The sequence below is a fragment of the Mastomys coucha genome, unplaced genomic scaffold, assembly GCF_008632895.1.
Source record: "Mastomys coucha isolate ucsf_1 unplaced genomic scaffold, UCSF_Mcou_1 pScaffold15, whole genome shotgun sequence".
NCBI lineage: Eukaryota > Metazoa > Chordata > Mammalia > Rodentia > Muridae > Mastomys > Mastomys coucha.
The window spans coordinates 113,233,684-113,249,227 of NW_022196897.1; the positions used below are offsets into that span (position 1 = coordinate 113,233,684).

The 15,544-nt window shown below is 46.2% G+C and overlaps 1 protein-coding gene across 1 annotated transcript in view; it reads right to left on the bottom strand.

The window, feature by feature from the left end:
* Positions 1-148: 148 nt before the first annotated feature.
* Positions 149-15,544, bottom strand: part of Mall (mal, T cell differentiation protein like) — a 27,415-nt gene continuing 12,019 nt past the window's right edge. Inside the window, exons 2-4 of the mRNA XM_031371833.1 lie at positions 7,477-7,644; positions 4,722-4,844; positions 149-1,637 (exon numbers count right to left, since the gene is read on the bottom strand). Coding sequence (XP_031227693.1) covers positions 1,575-1,637; positions 4,722-4,844; positions 7,477-7,644 — 354 coding nt within the window. The 3' untranslated portion in view covers positions 149-1,574. The remainder of the gene's footprint in view (positions 1,638-4,721; positions 4,845-7,476; positions 7,645-15,544) is intronic.

A 15,544-nucleotide genomic window follows, 5' to 3' on the forward strand; every position in this document is an offset into this window, starting at 1 on the left:
CTTCCATTGCCTTAGTCATATCTTTTCACAGCAATAGAGTACTATGAATTGGACTTAGTAGTTTTGACAACATTTCATGATAAGAGTCAACAAAAAGATGGCCAAGTGCATGGGCCAACAATATCAAAGCGATAGACTCCACACTTCCTACTGTCCAACCATCTTTTATTTGCTTGAGGTCATTCAGCAAATAATGGTGAAGATCACAGACAGCTCCCAGGCAACAACAACAAAAAAAGATAAATGATGGTTTGTCAAGACATTGGGGCAATTAGTAAATAACTGGTAAACAGTGTCGAAGCTAAGCCTGCACACACACACCCAGCCATGTCCCAGCCCTGCCAACACACCTCGGGCTCCCACCCCCATCCCCACCCCCACCACACACAAATGGAGGAAAGTTAGATTTAGTTGAGTCCGCTTTGGGTAATTATTTAGATGGTTGGACTGTCGGATGAGGACCCTTGGCATCCAGGGGATCTTGGCAAGGGGCTGAGGCATGCCCAGATGGTGGTAGGACAGAAGAGCCCAGCTAGCTCTGGAGAGTGTTCACTAGACTCCCTGCTTTCCTCGGGAAAAGCCCAAAGGCCTCCAAACTCGAACACCCTTCAATGATGGATCCTGCAGGCTGGCCCTGCCCAGAGGGTCCCCAGGAGGAGCTGAGAGCACACAGAAATGAGTGTAGACTTCCATCTGGGTCCTTTCACGGCCCCTACAACAGAGCAGCTGCTGCTTCCTCAGTGTTTCTGGGAGGAGCCTGAAAGTAAATCTACAGTCACGGTTGCGATGTTCCAATCTCCTTTGCTGAAGTCTTTCCTACAGGACGAGGATGCTTCTGGTCCTTAGGAGGTCGGTCTTTGAAGGCCCACACAGGCACACCAAGCCCTGCAGTTTCTGAACGATCCAACATCTTTCCTGTTCTGACTCCCCAAACCCAGCAGCTTATTTCTTCCACAAATTTACCCTCAAAGTTGGTTTTATGTACATTTTTCCTTGGGCCCTTAATATATGGGAAATAGGGGTGTGATGGGAGTGGGGAAAGGCTGGTCTCCACAATGGCTCCAGGGCCATAACACAAGCTACAAGCAAGGTGTGTGCAAGGCCAGTAGACTGTCAAGCCTTTGTGGAGCCTTGTCTGTTTCAGAAAATAAGATTGACTATGTCTTAAACCTATCATACAGAAATGCTAACCATTAACAAAGAGCACCATTAACAAAGAGACCCTAAACAGGTGCAACAGCAGGGTTGGCATTCTGAACTGGTGCCTGGGAGGTTCAAGGTTAGTTTTCTAGAAAAGCCGAGCTCAGCTGAGTTCACGGTTGTGAAACTCCAAAAGGCAGTCATCTTCAGGGGAGAAGGAAAGGCAGTCATCTTTGGTGGGGAGAAAGTTTTCTCATAGTCTCCACAAAGAGTATAAACATCCAAAGCGAGTCTCCTCATCATTCCAGAAAGATGGTCTGTTGGCCCCAAGAATGGTTTGATGGGTTTATCACTGGATTGGCAAATGGCAAGACCTGCTTTGAGGGTCTTCATGCGGCCTCCAGGGTCTCACTGGGTTTGTTTCTCCCTCCACATCAATGGTAATAGATGCTGAAGGCATGCAGGATATAGAGCAGCGTGGTGAGGAAGGCGAAGAACTGGAAGGAAAGGGAACGTCAGGGTCAGTGCAGTGCAGGCAGCTACTCCATCCTCTAGGGATGCTTTCTCCTTAAGCATTGCTAGGGCTACATTTCCCAGCTGTTCTGCTCCTGGACTTCCTCCAACTGCAACCTGGGCCTTCTTCTCTGGTTTCAAAGGTACTGTCTTCCCTCTGTGATCTGGGACCTAGGTTATGCTGAGCTGTCTCCCTGGGCCCATTTCCATGTGTGTCTCTGTGCTCTGGCCACTCCCATACTATGCTCACTGGCCCAGAACTCTGTTTGGAGAACCTTGTCTGTGAATGTCTCGGGTTGTTCTCAATGGCCCAAGCTGATCTCCTAAAGCCTCTAGCTCAGGGAGACCCAGGATTGACATCACCTCCAGCTTCCAGCAACAGAAACCTGAGATCTTTTTCACTATCCTCCCATCTAACTGTCAAGGTTGAAGCCAGCCACAAATTCTGCTATCCTGGCAGCTCTTGGTACACCCATCTCCTTTGTCTTGGATTCTATCATCCCTCTCTAGGACATCTCAGGGCCTCAGTTCATCTCCTGCCTACTCTGCCTCTTCTATTCTGTTCCAACAGGAAAACATGACCACAGTTAAAATTGAGCTTAAAATGGTACAATGGCTCCCCTTAGGATGAAAGCCACTCAAGCCTCGCTGTCCTCCTGTCCACTTACCCTCTGTTCTTTCCACTCACCCACCCATTCACCCATCATCCATCAATTCACCTACCCACTCATCCATCACCCACCCATCTACTCACCCACCCATCCACTTACATCCATCATCAACCCATGTACCCACCCACCCATCCATCCATCCATCCATCCACTCATCCACCCATCCACTCATCCATCACCTATCCATCCATCTATCCATCTACCCACCCATCCACCTCATCCATCCATTCATCCATTCATCCAATAGCTTTGAAGCACGTGTAGAATAGCTATTTCTCCAATAGCGAGCAAGACATCAAAAAGTTCTTACACCTAAGCCATGAGTGGTGACACATGCTAGCACCCAGACAACTGAGTCAGGAGAATGACAAGTTTGACCCCAGCCTGACGACCTAGGTGAGACCCTGTCACAAATATGAGAATAAGTAAATAAATAACATCTGCTGCAGACATGTTGCATTTTCCAGAAAGAAATGGAACCAGTAGGTCCTATACAAATAGTCCAGATGGGGTAAGGCCAGGAGAGCATAAAGCAGAGAAGGCAAAATGCAGGTGAGGGTTGTTGAAGAGAGGCTGGAGTTTGGGAGAAGAAGATAGCTTGCTAGGCCAGGCAGTGGTGGTGCACACCTTTAATCCCAGCAGAGGCAGGCAGATTTCTGAGTTCGAGGCCAGCTTGGTCTACAGAGTGAGTTTCAGGACAGCCAAGGCTACACAGAGAAACCTTGTCTCAACCCCTCACCTCTCAAAAAGAAAAGAAAAGAAAAGAAAAGAAAAGAAAAGAAAAGAAAAGAAGACACCTTGCTGACATGAGATGTGGACAACCCTGCCCAGGTCCTGAGTGAGAAAGTCTGTGTGTCTGAGGGACAGCAATAAGGCCTGTGTGGTTGAGGGTCGATTTCGAGTCAACAGTGGTGGAGAGGCCACCAAAACCCATTTCTGGGACTATGAGTTTAAGGAAGTCCAGGAACTGTGGCAAAGAGGAAAGGGATGGGGAAGGCTAAAAGGCTGCTGGGAAATTCTGTGGCCTCTCCAGAGGTCTACAGTAGTTGTCTGGTACCCTGTTCCTTTTCTGAGGAAAGTGCCCTTTAATGCAGCCATTGCCCTTGCCACGGTGTGACAGCCTTTGGATGTCATTTACAAGGGTCACACTGTTTCACACTTGCAGTCAGCCACCAAGCTTGTGGCAGGTGAGCTTACTGCCACAAGCAAGAGGCCACCATTTCACAGTAGAGAAGGAGACAGGTGGCCTAAGAATCCCACCACCACCTGGATGTCACCACCTGGGCATCAGACTCTTTCCACAGTTTACAGGACCCACATAGCCTTGCCTTCCATTGCCTAGTAACGTCCACTCCTTGGACTTCTTTCATTGAAACAAAAGGACTCAGAACAGCTGCCTGTGCCCAGTAAGTCAGGCTCCAGCGGGAACTCTTAGCAGATGTAAGAAAAGAGAAATGTGGTTTTGTTTATTTGGGGAAAGAACAAAATTCCGAAGACTGTAGTATTGGGATGTCCCACAAATACTGTATTTTCTGGCTATGAAAAAGAATGTTTTTGTGTTTTCAATAATCATTTAGAGCTGGCAGCTCAAGGTTAGAAGGATTGGTAAATGTCACTTCTGCACCTGCCTTTAAAGGTCAGACAAACTGCCTTGGGGAAGGTGACCCTTCCAAGCCTAGTAGTTGAGTAAAGAATGTGGCTGTGTGCATTGTAAAGAGCTGGGGCAGGAAGTGCTGGGAACTACAGGGCAGGCAGAGGTGGAGGGAAACACAGAGGGAGAGAGGGGCAGAAGGAGGCAGAAGGGAGGTAGGATGGATAAAAGCAGGCAGCAAGAATCACATAGAGAGACAGACTGGGAGTGGGGGCGTTCAGAGAGGAAGGGGTGGCAGGATAGTAGGATGGTGGGATGGCAGTATGGTTGGATGGTACAGAGGTCAGGAAAGCAATAGAGGCCCCAGCAAAAGCCCGACAGCTTTAAACTATAAAGATGCCTCCGTGTCTTAATTAACCTCATGGGGTATCTGAGAAAATCCCACAAGACTGTGGAGAGCAAGGTTGAGTGGGACAAACACAAGACAAGAGGTGGCCCTTGAAGTTTGGACACATACTTGTGCTTCCACACAGGCATGTGCACTCATGCACCTACGCGTGTTCACAAGCACACACACACACAGTTGCATGCATGCACATGTGTACACACACACACACACACAAACACACACACTCACACTTGTGCACACACAGGCATGCATAAGCACACACACTGTCCCCTCCACCAGTCTCTTGTGCCTTGACACAGTTGTCCAAAACACCTAAGACAGCACTGAGCTGCAAGTCACCAATGCCCTCCATATGGGCTTGTCTGTGTCTCTGTGCAGTAGCCGCGCAGCCACTCACCGAAGCTGCGACATTGATGTAGTAGTGGCTCAGGTTCTGGTTCTCAGAAATGATGGTGGCGTGTGCTTGCAGAACAGCGGCACTCATGTACAGAATGCCTGTGGTGCCGTGGTACAAGCTGTCCTGGAAATGCAGAGCAGAGGCAGGGGTCAATGGCACTGGAGTGAGTAACTCAGAGAAAGTCAGGCCCATTCCCTACTCTTCTTCAGTTACAGTGTTCCCCAGTGCATGTTCTTTCTCTCCCGCCCACCGTCTCTCTCTCCTCTGTGTGTGTGTGTGTGTGTGTGTGTGTACAATGCATGCATGTGTATCTCCTACTGCTGTTTTGTTAGTGTTTCTGTGTGTGTATGTGTACATGTGTATTCTGTATGCATGTGTGTGTGAAACTGAGAGGTCAGCTTCAGAAGTTTTCCTCTATTGCTTTTTCTTTTTTTATATTAACTTTTTCTTTTCTTTTTCTTTCTTCCTTTCTTCCTTCTTTTTTCTTTTCTCTTTCTTTCTTTCTTTCTTTCTTTTTTTTTTTTTTTTTTTTTTTTGGAGACAAGGTCTCATAGAGACAAGATCTTTCAGGATCGGCTATCCTGAAACTGGCTATGTAGACCAGGCTGGCCTCAGATTCGCAGAGATTTGCCTGCCTCCTGAGTGCTGGGATTAAAGGTTTTAAAATTAACTTTTATTTATGTGCCTGCTTGTCTATATGTGCATCATACAGTGTTTGTGGAGGTCAGAAACGGGCATTGGATCCTCTATGGCCTCTGGAGCTGGAATTAGAAGCAGTTGTGAGCCATATGATATGAGTGTTGGGAACTGAATCCAGTTTCTCTGCAAGAGCAGCAAAAGCCCTTAACCACTTGGCCAACTCCCCAGCCAGCCCCTTAACATCTTAATTTTTGAGACACATCTAGGTAGACCAGTTGTCAAGCAAATCCAAGGCTCTCCCTGTCTCTTCCCTTCCACCCTTCACCCCCACCTCGTGCTGGAGTCACAGATGTATGGCACCGTGCTTGGCTTTTTTGTAGGTGCTGGGGATGTGAACTCAGGTCCTCTTGCCTATACAGCAAGTGCTTTACCAGCTAGGTCATTTCCCTAGCCTTTCTTTGCAGTGACTTTAATGGAATATCTTATACAGCATACAAGAATGGATAAATAAAAAGTTGTAATTTATATAAGTGTAAAAATACCAAAACCAGTTAAAATGTACCCAGTTCTCATTCCTTACCCATCTCTGTACTAAGCCTTTTCCCACTTGATTTTGTCTACTGTGAGGCAGGTCTCATCCTAAAGGAATGTAACCTTAAGATTCACATAAATGCCAAATGGGTAAGCCAAGATTTGAACTCATGCCTCATGAATTCCAAGTCACTGTTCTAAACTGTGGTCACCATCCTGAGACAGATAGCTATGCTGAGCTATACTAACCTCAAAACAAGGCTGTTTTGCTTCAGGTAGGGCTGGGCTTGTTGCATTCAAATAAGACTGTTATCTCCTCACAAAGAGTTAATCCTAGCAAGCCAGGCTGCAGTTGTTCCAGGGCAGGCTGGCAGTAAGAGACCATCTGGGTAGATCTGCCTTCCAAAGTACTCTAGATGCTTCTGCAGTTTCTCTCTGCTCCATACCGATATATATCTAAGAAAATGTTTGCCTCTGCCTTTTCCTGTTTTGGTGAATTCTTTTACCACCCTAAATGGCCTTCTACATTATGCTTCAGCTTGATGAACACCCACTATGGGCTTGTCACTACTTGAACAATATGTTTTATCTTCTGTAATGTTCACAGTTGACTTCATGGGCTACTTTCATTATCTTCAATTTATAGAGAAGGAAACTTAGACTCAGATAATGTTGGGGTCAGGAGAATCTGACTTCTGACTTTGTCTTAAAAAAAAACATTTTATATGTATGTATGTGTGTATGTGTGTTGGGGTGGGCGTACAGCACACATGCAAAGGTTAGAGGATAACTTGTGGGAGTTGGGGCTTTCCTTCTACCATGTGAGTTCCAGGGATCAAACCCAGGTTGCCAGTCTTGGCAGCAAGCCCTTCCACTTGCTGAGCCATCTAACTAGCCCCTGATCTTAGTTTTGATTTTCTGTGTTACACTGTCAACTCCCCAGGAATGTCCTACAACTACTAAAATGCTCATTAGCTCTTGAGAGAAGGCAGTAATTGGCCAATTTGCATTTTGCAACGTCTTAGAGAAGAGTAGCTCACACATGCCATGGTGTGCCTTTGGAACCACATATATATGTATATATACATATATGCCTACAATATACATATATACATATATATGCATACATGTGTGCATTTATTGATTGATTGATTGACTTCTATCCACTACATGCATGCAGTGTCCAAGGAGGCATCAAAAGGGTTACAGATCTCTTTAGACCTGGAGTTACAGATAGTTGTGAGCCTCCATGTGGGTGCTAGGAACTAAACCTGGGTCCTTTGCAAGAGCAACAAGTGCCCTTTACAGCTGAGCTATCTCTCCAGATAATATTCTTAAATTCAGGAAGGCGTGTACAGTCTTAACAAGGAAGGCAGGGGAGGGAAATACAAGGAAAAATTTACAAATATGTTTTCACTTTGGCTTAGTACTCAACACACTGAAATAAAAATCCTCCACTTCATAGAAATCTCTTCCCAACGGGATCGCTAATCCAAGTCTTTCATTCTCCCTCCCCACCTAGAAAAGCCCACCATTCTTACAAACCCAGGACACCAGTCCAGGAAGTGCCGCCCCTAGTTCTTACCAGGACTCTCCAGGACTCAAATCGTTTGTAAAACCCAAACAAGTAGGACATCAGGAACATCAGGGAGATGAGAAACGAGGTGAGAGAGACATACAGCACCCATCCCTGCAGCAAGGGGTATGCGACCTGTGTAGCAGCCACCAGAATCCACACCCAGAACCCGAACACCTGTAAGAGAAAAACACAGAAGGGCTTCCGTTGCTGTGTGTTGGTGGGAGGGGGATTCCTTTGCAGAGCACCCCTGGCTAACAGCTCAGCTGAAGGTCAGAAAGTGGGCAACAGAGCTTGCCGTCAACTCTGACAACTGGAGTTTGATCTCTGGAACCCACAGAGATCCCACTCTCTCAAGCTCTTCCCTGAGCTGCACATCTGTACCATAAATGTGTATGTGTGCACACAGAGGAAGGCTGACCTCTCTGAATCATGGTCAAGTCTGTGGATCCAACCCAGGTTCTCCTGGAGAACCCATGAGCCATCTCTCCTGCCCTAAACAGTGCTTTTAAGGACAACATTGACTTGTGATATCAAGAACTTGTCTCTGTCCCCTTTTCTTGTGACCTTCAACTCCACATATAAGCCTGCCCACTGGATATCTGTTTTTGGAAATCCCTCTGTAGGGACTGGACTCACATCTGTCTAGCTGAGCGGAAAACTACCCTGCCTTCAGCATCCCCCTGACCCCCTTTTCGAGAGCTAACTCGGTCAACAACTAACCAGCATACAGATATAGGTACGACCACTCGGCCTAGCCCTTCTAAGACTTCCTCAATTGTTGCCTTGAAGAAAAGTTCTTTTGCCTTTCTGGAGAATCCTGGGCTCTTAAGGAGAAAATGGGAAGAGGGGGTAAGAAACTACCCAGCTAACCACAGGCCAGGAGTGAAAGCCTGGCTCTCACCGGTGGACCCAGCTCCAGCATCCTGGCCTCTTCCTAAAGCACAAGTTCTTTGTTAGGATGCCAAGAACAAGGGACTGTTGTGCTCAGCTCTAAATGAGACTTGTACACCACCCTTTCCAAGGCCTAAAGAATGTGGAAGATGAGGAGTACAGGAAAAGATGTAGGAGCTGGAGGGAGGGAGGGCTGCTAACTGCTCTCTTCCAGACACTGCATGGCCATCACACTCACAAAAACATAGCAGCGGCTATGACTGCACAAGACCTACAGATGATCAGGCCCACCAGCGCTCTGTCATGGATGCGGAAGGGACTCATGGTATCCTGCTCTTCCCTGTGGAGCCACTAGCAGATAATGGTGCTGGGGCGTGGCGTGGCATTTTCATCAGGGCTGTAGCCCATGGAAATAATCCCTACATGCTTCTGCAAGCAACCTTAATTAAACTCAATTAGTGACCCAAAAATAAGGAAATAAATAAAATGTTGAAGGGGTCCTGGTTGCAAAGATGACCAGTGAGAAGGGAGGAGGACAAGACAGAGGGCAGTGAGGGTGGATGTGGTTAAGAGACACTGCATATGTGTAGGAAAATTTTCTACATTTTCAATTCTAATTTTAAAGGCGTACTAGGTCTACTGTAAACAATCACTTTAAACAATCAGTTTCCAAGAAAGGTTTTAGAAGTTCTAGGCTTGATTTGGAAATGTCTCTCTTGTCCTAGGGAAAGGTTTTCTGGGGTGGGAGGTCTGTCCTCTGCCCTTCCCCCCTCCGTTGATGATATCACAGGGAGAAGATAGCACTCCAAGACACTTGCTAAATGTCTTTTCTGACAGGCTGTAGGAAGTGCAGGAAGGGGCTGGCCCAGGGCAATCCAGGTAGTGCTAGCTGTTAGTGGGAATGCCAGCTGAGACTTGTAAAGCTGGTGCTCACACCAGGACACACACCAGACCTTAGAGAGTGGCCTGTGGTTTTGACTTATAATCCCAGAAGAGGGCCTGGAGCAAAGCAGATATATGGGTGAGGAGTGTTGGGGTACACTGTTTGAAAAAAAAATCTGTAAGAAAATCAACTCTTCTTCACACTTACCAGAAACTTCAGTTTGTAAAAAGAATCTACTCACTCGAACTGCCTCATTCAATCTGCTGTGCAACTCTAGTTCGCTTAGAGACCAGAGAACCATTAGTTCTTTTCTCTGCTGTGCTCAGCCTACTGTGTCAGGCTCGGCCGACAGCCAAGCACTTCTGTCCCTCTGCTCCTGTCAGAGCGACTTCCCGACCCTTTCCTGCCACCAGAAGCTGCATTGACCAGTACTGTTGTGTGTACATTATTCATCTTTGTGAATTTAGACTCGGCCAGTGCCACTGGAGGGCGCTGAGGCCTGAGGTTGCACAGGCAGTATGGAATGGGACCTGAACACAGGGAAGGACATTCCTGTGGCTGTCCTCCAAAGCAGACTTCATGCTGAGGGCAGGGGAGCTAGATGCTCCTAGAAAGGGCCAGGAGTTGGTTGTCTAGAACCACAGCAAAAGCCCTGGGACAGTTAACGACCTCAGCAGAGCTCCCAAGCCCATTTGGGTCTTCATCCTCTGATTTCCAGCTGAGGTTTGGGAATAGCCATTCCCACTATTCACTCAAAGACCTCTAAACACGAGGAATCTACTCAAATTACATGGAATTTTTTTTTCTTAAATAACCCAGCTGAATAATTGTCATTCAGAGGAATGTTGTCTGGTTTTTACTTCCACACCCTTCTGCTTTCTAAACAGTAGATGGCCCTGGGACCAGAGGTCAACTCCAGCTGAATTTAAAACCAGTGGTGTTTGTGTCTACACCTCTACCTCAAGTAGTCTGGGCTGGGAACTTGATTTTCCAGTTCTTTTTAAAAGCTCATGTTTAACTTTACGGATTTTCCTGGCTGCCTACACTGATTCCCCCATTTTAGACCCCACTTGACATCTTTTTAGGTGCCATGTGTCCCCAACCCATGGAGGGATATTCCACCACTTAGACATTCAGAGTGAGTGTGCATCAAATACAACTTTAGCAGGGTCTTTTTCTTTGAAGAGATGCACATTGCTTGTGGATATATTTCCCAAGGACTAAACTCAAAACACCCTTTAAGGTAGAATGGAGGATCCAACAGGGTCACTGAAGCTAGTGCTCAGGAGGTAGACACAAGTGGACATCTTTGAGTTTGAGACAAGTTTGAGACCTGGTCTATATAGCAAGTTTCAGGAGGGCTAGAGCTGCATAGTAAAGATCCTGTCAAGAAAGAAAGAAAGGAAGGAAGAAAGAAAGAAAGAAAGAAAGAAAGAAAGAAAGAAAGAGAGGAAGAAAGAAAGAAAGAAAGAAAGAAAGAAAGAAAGAAAGAAAGAAAGGAAGGAAGGAAGGAAGGAAGAGAAAGGGACAAAGAAAGAAAGGAAAAGAAAAGAAAAAGAAAAAGAAAAAGAAAGAAAGAAACATAGAATAGAGTTAGACCATAACCCATCTGTTGGATGCTGGCAAGGTGGCTCAGTGGTCAAGAATGCATACTGTAGTGAGAATTCTGGTTTGTTTGTTTGTTTTTTAACCACAGAAATATAAGAATATGTTTTCATCTTAATCCTAGATGTGGGGATGTGGGGCTGCTTCAGACTACAGCAGCTAACCATGGTTTGCCTCATGATCTAGCAGGGGCATGGTGTTTGCCAGTGGCAGATAGTTTCTGTGATCGTGTGACATTTGGAATTCTGGAAACTTTTCAGAGGGTGTATAAATGGTAGAGCCCCGAGAGGTGGAGTTGGTAGTTGTTTGGTGTGTGTGGGGGGAGGTGTTGTGGTTTGTTAGTAATTGTGCTTAAAGAAGAAACAAGAATAAATTAGACTCAAGGATCTCTCTCCCCTCTATCCTTCTTTCTTTCATATCTAGTGATTGTGGGGTGAAACCAGAAGACTAAAGGGTGGGAAAAAGATCCCACAAAGTAGCAAAGACCAGCCACAAGCAAACTACTAAAAGTCAGCTATAGCATACAGCTCTTGCAGAGGACCTGAATTCAGTTCCCAGCATCTGTGTTGGGTAGCACACACCGTTGTTAATCCAGCCCTACAGGGATCCAACACCTCTAGCCCCCATGAGCACTCACGATCATGTACCTACCTACCTACCTACCAACCTACCTACACATATACACATTGGGAGATGTCAAGGAGTGGGTGACGTTTACAGGCCTGAGCATTGTATATATAAAGAAAAATCCCCAGCCAGAGGCTCATGGGCTCAGGAAAACATGGTGCCCTTGAAGCCTTTACTAGGCTTGATAACTGTATTTAGCATCTTGTGTTGAAACACAAGAGTTTAAAAAAAAAAGTACTTAAAAAAAAAAAACTTTTGGAGCATCCTTGCTGTCTTTGAGTGAAGGAAAATATTTAATGAAGGAAAAGAACCCAAGTGTGGCACAGCAGTAAAGAGCTTTTAATATACATGGAGGGCTGGGGTGCGACTTGACTTGATGGTGGAGTTTTTGCCTGGCCTCAGCCATACCTTGGGTTCAGTTCCCAATACTGCAAGACAAAACAGAAACCAAAACCAAAACAGAAACCCAGGAGAGCTTGGCACCACCTTAGGGCAGGTCACTGAGTCCTATGGGTTCCTGGAACTCTCTGTAGACTCAGAGACAGCTCAGTGATCTGGGCTGGGACCCAGAGGTGCTGCCTGCAGCAGCCAAGGAAGCTGCATTGCTGGAAGCTCTCCAGATGGCGCCACTGAAACCAAAACCCCTCCGCCAGTTTCATTTGCTTCTACTTTCCCCATTCAGATCTGTGCATCACTGCCTCTGGGTTTGAATCCCAGTCACCTCCAGGTTTGTGTGGGGGTGGAGCAGTAGGGAGGTTATCTACCTGTGCCTCTGCATCCATCAAGCAGGGGAGAGGGCTCTCTGGTCCATGCCCTTGGGGCTCTTAGAGAAAGTTGACTAGTCTCAATTTGGCTTGTGGGGACTCAGGTAAGTGTGAGCTGAGGTAATTACAACCACTTGAAAGAGGACAGGGGGACAAGAGGGAGGTTGCATGGGAAAGATGCAGAAGAGCAGTGCCCTAGCTGGTCTTCTTGAGGGACGGGAAGTTCACATCCAAGGGTGGGGATGGGAAATGGGAGATCAATCTGCTGAATGGGTACAATACTATTTGGAGGGATAGATTCTTTTGGCACAACAGATGAAAGCCTTTAAAAATGCACTTACACATACACACACACACACACACACACACTTTTTGTCCTTAAATTTAACAGCCCCACCCTGCTTCCCATGTCTGTCTGTATGTATACTATAGTTAAAGCCCACAGCTACTCCAGGTTTGAAGGTTTTGTTTGGATCGTTATTTTTGTTTCTGAGACAGGTTCTTATTATGTAGCCCTAATTGTCCTGGAACTTACTATGTAGACCAAGTTGGCCTCGGGTTCATAGAGATCCACAGGCCTCTTGCCGAGAGCTAGGATTAAAGGCCTGTGCCACCACACCTGGTGAATACCTGTGTTACTAGCCACCCTGCCATTTTGGAAATACTGATCAATACATTAAATTAAAGTGCTCCACTCAGAAACTTCCCTTTCCAAATTGTCCTTCACACAGAAGGACAGGTATGAACACAGTAAAGAACATACAGGGGTGCTTGTTGCATCTAATATAGATAGAGAAAAGATAGGAAAAAAGATTTTTTTTTTAAAAGATGCAGAAAAGAAAAGATAGATGGGCCCAAATGCTTTCTCTAGAGGACACCAATCAAAGCAGCTGTGGCTGCCAGCGTGGGGTCCTCTGCAGCCTTCAGAAAGGAGAAGAAAGGTGTTTATTTCCCAAAATGGAACAAGTCCCAGCAGAGAGCAGCATGCCAGCAGGCTGAGGTTTATGCAAAACAGGAAAAAAAAGTGAACCCAGTATTTCCAGACTGAATCCCTGGCTCAGCTTCAGGGAGAACTGGTCGGCTTGAGGACGAATTTCTCTCCCTCTTACCATAACCAACAGGGGACAGAGTTTTTGATGTGGGACGATGGTCATGCTTAAAATGATCCAAAACAAGCAATACAAAAATTTTAAAAGACCAAGTAGAGAGTAACTAGGCTGCACAAGGCTGGGGGTGGGTTTCTAAAGTGTCCCAGATGAGACCCACCTTCCCAGGCAATGTAGCAGACGTGTGGTGTTGACCAGGGCCTGGTGCAGTTTGCCTAGAGATTCAGAAAAAGACTGCCTAAGTGATGGCCCAGGAGGAGGAAGTATATGCAGGTGTCAGCTCTGTGTGGTGGGGCTCCAAACCAGGGGTGGGTTCAGTATGGGGCAGACAAAGAGCTGGGAATTGGAGGCGCACAGAAGGTGGAGACACTGGTGGCAGGTTTCTCTGCATAGCTGGGTGACATTTCAGCAGGGCAGGTCCTCACCCCCTGCCAATACTGCATTCCTATCTTTCCTGCCCATCTTTGTTTTCATGAGATTCCTCCCTTACTTAGTTCTCAGGTGACAACAGAGTGTATCAGGAATCCCCAGGAACTGAGAGGCAAAGACCAAGTCAAAAGATGGGTGGGGCTCATAAAGTCAGAAGTGAAACCAAGCCAGGGCTCCTGGAGCTACCGCAGCGTGGGAGGAGTTAGTCCTGTACAGGACTTGTTCAGGTGTGGTCCACAGTGGGAACCCTAATGCCCTGAAGGTTCCCCATGTCCCTCTGATGCCTCAAAACTATTGTCCCTTGAGTTCAGGCTGACGGATTCAAAGGTCTGTGGGACACTGTATACCTTCCCTTTTTAAAAATTGTACTCAGCCTTTAGGCACTAAAAATGGCACTAAAATTCACAAAATTCCCATCTTAACCACTTTACAGACATGCAGTTCAGTGACATTATGCACATGCATACTATATGTAACCATTGTTGAGGTCCCACTCCTCATCACAAAATGGAAACTCTCACCTCCTGTTTCCTCCTTCTCCAGCCCCAGCAGCCTTCCTTCACTCTCCTTTCTCTGAGCCCCTGACGACTCATGGTACCTCAGATAAAAATAAGTCACACAGAATTTCTCTTCTGCAACTGACTGATCCCACTTAGTACATTGGTTTCAAGGTTTGTGTTTAGCATGTGTCAGAATTTCCCTTTGGTTTTCAGGCAAACTAGTGTCCCATAGCATAATGTAGTCCTTGCCTTAGAAGTTTGAAGCTTGGGCTGGAGAGATGGCTCAGTGGTTAAGAGCACTGACTGCTCTTCCGAAGGTCCTGAGTTCAAATCCTAGCAACCACATGGTGGCTCACAGCCACCTGTAATGAGATCTGATGCCCTCTTCTGGAGTGTCTGAAGACAGCTACAGTGTACTTACATATAATAAATAAATAAATCTTAAAAAAAAAAAAAAGAAGTTTGAAGCTTATGATTTCTTGGCTTTGCAACAGGCAAACATGACAAGCACTTGATAGAAACTTTCAGTTTTGCAGCTGTGTCTCTCCCCAGCCTAGTACTGTATGCGGAAGTAGGTCTTTCGTCTTCTCCCTAGGCAGCAGTGTGAGCAAGGCTCCTAGATGGCCAGGAGCTCATGGATGGAAACGGGGGACATTCTGTGGTGGACTGGGGCTGTTAAGTTAGACTCTGCAGAAGTGATGTGTATTCAGTGCAATTTCAACTTAAGAGAGTTTGAACTTGCAGTGGGCTCGTCAGGGCAAAATCCCCTCATAGGCCAAGAGGCATGCGTATCTCTCTTTGCTCATCATCCTGTGTGGGTTGCCTCCACCTTTTGGCTATGGAGAAACAGTACTGCTACATACAAGGGCGTGAAAATATTCCTTCAGTGGAAGAATGAGATGTCACTGACCCTGGGCTGTGTCTAGAACTTTTCAGGTAGTTCTCCTGCAAAAGGCCTGAAGAGTGGCGATCCATCAAAGGCATTCCTGTTGCTGTGGTCACTGCTTGCAGGTTTGTGCCATCCTGTCAAAATGCCTCAACTTCAGGGAGATTTTAATGAAAGCAAAGGGCAAGAATTACTGTGAAACTCAGATTTTAAGCTGATTGTAAAACAGTGTGAACAGTACAGGGATTTTTTTTCATCATGCCTTACTCCTTCTGTGGCACAATTTTTATATGTATATGTCAGGCAGTACTCTGTTACTGAGCTATGTACCCAGCCCATCTCCCATTAAAAAGACTTATTTTACATTTCATTATGCTGTGTGT